General features: G+C 44.7%; 1 protein-coding gene across 1 annotated transcript; it reads right to left on the bottom strand.

Moving 5' to 3' along the window:
- Nucleotides 1-4,301: 4,301 nt before the first annotated feature.
- LOC143363788 (uncharacterized) lies at nucleotides 4,302-6,122 on the bottom strand. The gene is made up of 5 exons (XM_076804320.1): nucleotides 6,062-6,122; nucleotides 4,730-6,018; nucleotides 4,514-4,688; nucleotides 4,365-4,467; nucleotides 4,302-4,317 (listed from the first exon to the last, which is right to left on the bottom strand). Exons 1-5 carry the CDS (start codon nucleotides 6,120-6,122, stop codon nucleotides 4,302-4,304), a joined length of 1,644 nt encoding a protein of 547 aa, XP_076660435.1.
- Nucleotides 6,123-6,752: the final 630 nt, after the last annotated feature.

The raw sequence follows: 6,752 nt of genomic DNA on the forward strand, positions 1-6,752 counted from the left end.
GATAGAGGATGATCTCACATGGGAAGAAAGAAACATACAATGGAGGCTAAGGCAGATAATGGAGAAAGAGAGAGGGAAAGGGAAAAGGGTCAGAATGGGGTATATGAAGATATGGATAGAAGGAAAGATGTGGAGATGGGATGAGAAGGAGAAGACATTGAAGGACAGCGAGGGAAACGAGTGGGGAGCGAGAGAGAAGGGGAGAGAGAAGTAAAGAAAAGGGATAAAGAGGAGATGAAGACAGAGGGAGGGAAGAAGGGGAAGGGAAGGGAAAGTAAAAAACTGAAAAAACTGAAAATCGGCTTCTGGAACATAGCAGGAATGAAAGGGAAAGATGAAGGATTCTGGAAGGACCTAGAGCGATGGGATGTAATGGTGCTGCTGGAGACATGGGTGGAAGAAAAGATGTGGGAAAAAGTGGAAAGAAGATTACCACAGGGGTATGTCTGGAAAAAGCAATGGGCAGTTAGGGATAGTAAAATAGGGAGAGCAAAAGGGGGAATGGTGTTAGGAATGAGAAAAGAAATTACATGCGAAAAGAAGAGCGAGGGAGAGTCAAAGGATATAGAAGGAATAATAGAAGGAAGTATAAGGATAGGAGAGGAAGAATGGAAGATACTAGGGGTATATGTAAACAAAGACATTGAACGCAAGATGAAAGTACTGAGGGACTGGTGGGATACAGGAAGGGACGAAAAACTAATTGTAGGAGGAGATTTTAACGCGAGGACAGGCAGGGAAGGAGGAGAAGTAAGGCAGGAAGAAGACGAGGGGGAAGGCTGCAGGGAGTCAAAAGACAAGAAAGTAAATGGAGAAGGGAGGAAGCTAATCAGAACGCTAGGAGAATTAGGATTAGAAATAATGAATGGAGGGATAGAAGGAGACGAGAGAGGAGAGTACACATATATAGGACAGAGAGGAAGGACGGTAATAGATTACGTGATAGGAGACAAAAGAACAAGAGAAGGGATAGAGAGCATGGTGATAGAGGAAAGGGTAGAATCAGATCACCTACCGGTAGTGTTAACAATGAAGAAAGGACAAAAGGAAAAGGAAAGGGAGATAAGAAAGAAGGATAAGAAAGGAGCGCAAAGAGTAGAATGGGGAAGAGAGGGAAAACAAAAATTTAGAAGGTTAACAGAGGAAATACAAGTAACAGGGGAAGAGATAGGGGAAAGACTAGGAGAACTAGAAAGAAAGATCAAGAGTGTAATAGAAGAAATAAGGAGTACTGAGGGCATGAAAGAGTCGAAAAGGAGAGGATGGTGGGATAAGGAATGCATAGAAAGAAAGAAGGAACTAAGAAGGGCATTAAGGAAATGGAAAGAAGGGAAAGAAGAAGAAGAGGGATATAGAAGAATGAAAAAAAATACAAAAAACTGTGTGAAGAGAAAAAAGAGCAGGAGAGAGAAAAGATACTAACGGAAGCAGGGAAAGCGAGGACAGAAGGAAAGGTATGGGATTTTCTACGAAAGATAGGAGGTGGAAAAGGAAAGCACAAACGAAAGAGATAGAAATGGAAAAATGGAAGGAGTATTTTATGGGGCTACTAGGAGGAGTAGAAAACAAGATAGAGGGGGGAGGCAGGAGGAAAAGAAGCGAGAAAAGCAATGAAGGGATAGGAAGAGATGAGATAGAAAGAGCAATAAAAGGATTGAAAGATGGGAAAGCAGCAGGGGAGGATGAGATGGGAAATGAGATTTGGAAATATGGAGGAGAAAATATAAGGAATGAAGTGTGGAAAATATGCAATAGGGTATGGAATGGAGAAGGATGGCCTGAAGTGTGGAAAGTAGGTGTCGTGGTGCCGATAAAAAAGAAGGGGGATGGAAAGTCAGTCGAATGCTATAGAGGAGTAACGCTACTGAATACGTTGTACAAGATCTATACAATTATATTAGAGGAGAGGCTGGAGAGAGAAGTAAAAGAGAAGAGGATGGTGCCAGAGAACCAGACAGGATTTAGAAAGGAGAAAGGGACGCTAGACAATATATATGTAGTGAATTATATAGTAAACAGGGAACTGGCGAAGAAAAAGGGAAGGTTAATAGGATGCTTTGTAGACCTGAAGGCAGCATTTGACAGCGTGAATAGGAGGATATTGTGGAAAGCATTAGAGGAGAGAGGTGTGAGCCAAGGAATTAGGGAAAGAATAGAAGAAGTGTATAGAGAGACAACATCTAAGGTGAAAGTAGGAGGCGAAATGGGAGACAAGTTCTGGGTAGGAAGAGGGGTAAGGCAAGGATGTCCGCTAAGCGCGAAGCTTTTTATACTGCTTATGGCCGATCTAGAGGAAAGAATGAGGAAGAGGGGGAAAGGTGGGGTGGAGATTAGGGGAAGAATGCTATACACTTTGCAATATGCGGATGACCTCGTGCTGCTGGCGAAAGAGGAGAGCGGGATGAAATTAATGATAGAGGAATTCAGAAGCTATATAAAGGAGAAGGGACTAGAAGTAAACAGAGAAAAAACGAAGATAATAAGATTCGAAAGAAGAAGGCAAGAGAAAAAGACGTGGAGATGGGGGGATGGAACGGTAGAAGAAGTAGACGAGATAAAATATCTCGGGTACGTATTCAAGAAAAATGGGGGACAAGAAAGACAGATAGAGGACAGAACAAGGAAGGGTGGAGGAGTGATGAAAAGTGTGTGGGGGATAGGGAAAAGATATTTTAAAAATAAGTACAAGAGAAGAGAATGGTTTTTCGACGCACTGATATGGCCAGTGATGGCATACGGTGTGGAGATCTGGGGATGGGAGGAAAGAATGGAGATGGAGAGGATGCAGGAAAGGTATATAAGATGGGTGCTAGGGGTAGAGTGGACAACACCAGGGTATATGGTAAGGGAAGCGACGAAAAGAGAGAAAATGAGAGTGAGGGGCGCGAAGAGGGCATGGAAGTTTGAAGAAAGGTTGAGACCTGGAAAAGGAAGCGAATGGGCCAGACAATGTCTAAAGGAGATAGAAGAGAGAGCTACGGGAGGAAAGAAGATGTCAAAATGGGAGATAGGGAGGAAGAAATATATAGAGGAAAGGGGGAAAAGAAGAATGTTAGAGGAGGGAGATAAGGAAGAGAGGGAAGAAGAGTGGGGAAGGATAGAGAAAAGAGAGAAATAGAAAGAGGAAGAGGAAAACTGGAAGAGGGTAATGGAGTCTAGGTATAATATATGGTATAAAGAGATAAGGACAAATGAAAGACCCGAATACCTAGAAAAAGGATCAAAAGAAGAAAAATGGACGAGGATAGCAAGGTACAGGCTGGGGAATGAAATGAGGGGAGGAAGGTACTGGGGGGAAGAGGAGGTGAGACGGTGCAGAAGGTGCGGGTACGAAGAAGAGACGTGGGAACACGTGTTGGAAAGGTGCTCGAGAGATCAAGGGTTGGAAGTAGGAATGCAAGAGAAGGTGAAGGAAATACTGGCTGAGGACGGGAGAGGAGAAGAGTGGATGAAAAAATTAGACCGGGAGAGAAAAGAAATACAGGACGGAAAGTATCAATGAGAGGGTGAGAAAGGAGGAGGCAGGAGTGAAAGGAAGAATGAGTGAGTGAAAGCGAAAAGAAAGAAAATGTAAAGAAAAAAAAAAATGTAACCCGTAAGGGAACATTAAATATATACATACTAAGAGCTAAGAGCTAAGAACAACGCAAAGCAAAATACTAACAAAGGAAATGACAAGCGGAACATAAAAAATGTGGACTAATAAAAAGAACGAAATATATACATTGAGTAACATTTAAACTAAATCAGATATACACGCAAAATACTAAGGAAACGAAAAGCGGGATATAAGATGTCAACTAATACAATGAACGAAGTATATACATTGATCAACTGAATCAAATATTACAAAATGGACTCAGAATCATTTTCCGCGATCGGCAAAAAACAAATTTTAGTGACGGGTCTCTTCAAAGTGCCAGACGCCGTCCGAAGGGAAACAACACGTGTCTTCCCGTCCTGGCCTGGATGAAGCTCCAAGATGCGTCCCAACATCCATTTCATTGGAGGCAGGTTGTCCTCCTGGATGAGGACCATGGCTCCAGTCCTAGGCTCGACAGGAGAGTCGACCTTCCATTTATGTCGCTGCTGCAGCCCGTTCAAATACTCCCGGCACCAGCGCTTCCAAAAATGTTGCAGCATTTGTTGTACGAGCTGAAACCGACAAAGCCTGTTCTGGCGAACAGCTGTGAGGTCGACCTGAGGAAGTGCGGTCAACGCATCACCAATAAGGAAGTGCCCGGGAGTCAAGGGATTCAGATCGGAAGGATCAGCGGATAATGGATGTATTGGGCGGGAATTTAGACAAGCTTCAACCTGAGTAAGCAACGTGTACAGTTCATCAAACGTGAGCCGCTGCTCACCCACTATTCGTTTTAGGTGCGTCTTGACCGAGCGGACGCCGCGCTCCCATAAGCCACCGAAGTGAGGAGCACGAGGTGGTATAAGACGCCACTCTATCTGCTCCTTTGCCAATAACGCAGATATTGTGCCTTTCGAACAATCCGCCTACCTGAGATGATCCAATATCTTGAATGAAGAGAGGCTAAGGTTTGTTGACCTCCGGCGTGCAATAGACGAAAATGTTCCCTGCGGACGATTAATTCCGCCAGTGGACCTGACTTCGGTATAACTATGGGGTGTTTCTGTTCGTACGGAACAGGAGCATTTTCCAATCTGCCGCCACCCTAATGAGCCCGTGCTCATCAAGATAGGGGTGCAAAGATACTAGGGGACTGTTTTTGTTTATTTCCCTTCGTTGTGCCAGGCTGCGATAATCACTGTCAAAGTAATGGACATGGGCAGCTCGAATCAAGACCCGTTCGGCCGAAATCAATTCCGAAACGGATGGAGAGCCACGATGACCCGTTGAAGAGCCGTTTGCATTTCTACAGTTTGTTGGAAATCTAAATAGGTATGCTATGACACGAAGTAGCTTGTCGTACGAAGAAAATCTCTCTAATAACTTTACTATGAGTGGGCTACGATTTGTGGTGACGCTCAACTGAACTATAGACATGGGGCGAGCGTCAGGCACGTCAACTATACTAGCGTCCGGTATGGGCCAATCCTTGGCGTCCAGCGATAGCCAGCTTGGACCATACCACCACAAATCATGCCCTATAAGCAAGGGTGCGCTAGAGCCGCGAGACAAAATATCCGCAGGATTATCCGCGGTACGTACATGCTTCCAGGTCGAAGATGCAGTGAGTTTGTGAATTTCGGCAGCGCGATTGGCAACAAATACCTTCCATCGGCACGGTCTGTCGGCAAGCCAAGCAAGTACTATTTGGCTGTCAGTCCAACAATATTCACGCATAGAGACAATGCGAAGGGATCGCCTAACCTTTTCTATTAATTCGGCCATTAGCAACGCACCGCACAATTCTAATTTGGGAATGCTTATGCTCTTCAATGGCGGGACCCGAGACTTCGCACATAATAGCCGCGTGACCCAAGTGCCGTCGCTTCTACGCGAACGGACATAGACTGCGGCCCCATAAGCCTTTTCCGACGCGTCTGAAAAACCGTGGATTTCTATATCCAAGTTCGAAAACAGAGCGAGTAGAGGAATTTTGACCGACGAAAGTTCATCTAGTTCAGCTCTGAAATTCAACCATCGCAGATGAAGATCTTGGGAGAGGGTTTCATCCCAACCAACCTTCATCTGCCAAAGTTCTTGCATGAAAAGCTTTGATTTAACTATAACAGGGCCGATGAGGCCCAAGGGGTCGAATATTTGCGCTATTTCAGCCAAGATGTTACGCTTTGTGATTATAGTATGTTTTCTAATTTGCGCACTATAAGATAATTGGTCGGAGGACACAGACCACAATAACCCGAGTGTTTTCGGCTCTTTGTCCAAGATTCTAAATTCTAAGTTCTGTGTCACGCCGCTAACGTGTCCAATTGATTTAGGATCGTTGCTTGCTTGCGTTGATTTCTTCTGTTTGATGCTCAGGAACAGAAATGGCCTCCTCTCGATGCAACAATGTGTGGTGTTTCTGACCACATTTTCTACAGTTGCCGCGCGTGCAACTCTTAACGCTGTGCCCCATACCGAGACAATTGAAACACACCCGTGCCCTTTTTACGGCAGCATGTCTTTTCACATGGGACATGGCTAATAGCTTAGTACAATTTTGCAACGCATGCTCGCCGTCGCATAGCCCACATTTGCTAGATTTGCTAGCGACGTGCGATGTTGCTACGAATGGTTTCTTACTAATTTCGCGGTTCCTTGGGAAGGGAGTGCGATCACTAACGGCAATATCAACGGATGGCTTGCTACTGTCCCTGCGCTCTAAGTATTGCGACCGCGTTTCTAAGAATGCAGCGAAATCGTTGAAAGATGGGAGGACCTTTGACTCCATAGTGCGTTTCTCCCAATCATCTAGCGAAGCAGTATCCAACTTTCTTGCTAAGTACGTGCTAATGAGTGCATCCCAAATTTCTGCTGGATTTAGCAAAGACTCTAATGCGCGAACATTGTTTACCGCGCTATCCACAAATTCACTAAGAGCCCTTCCGCTGCTCTTTCTAGATAATGGCTCGAGGTCTAGGAGTGAATTGACAGGATAGGATAGAGGATAGGATAGGATAGTGTATAGGATCGGATACAGGATAGGATAGGGGATTGGATAGGATAGAGGAAAGGATAGGATAGAGGATAGGATAGGTTAGGGTAGAGTATAGGATACAGAATAGGATAGGATAGAGGATAGGATAGGATAGATGATAGGATCGGATAG

The sequence above is a fragment of the Halictus rubicundus genome, unplaced genomic scaffold (assembly GCF_050948215.1).
Source record: "Halictus rubicundus isolate RS-2024b unplaced genomic scaffold, iyHalRubi1_principal scaffold0123, whole genome shotgun sequence".
NCBI lineage: Eukaryota > Metazoa > Arthropoda > Insecta > Hymenoptera > Halictidae > Halictus > Halictus rubicundus.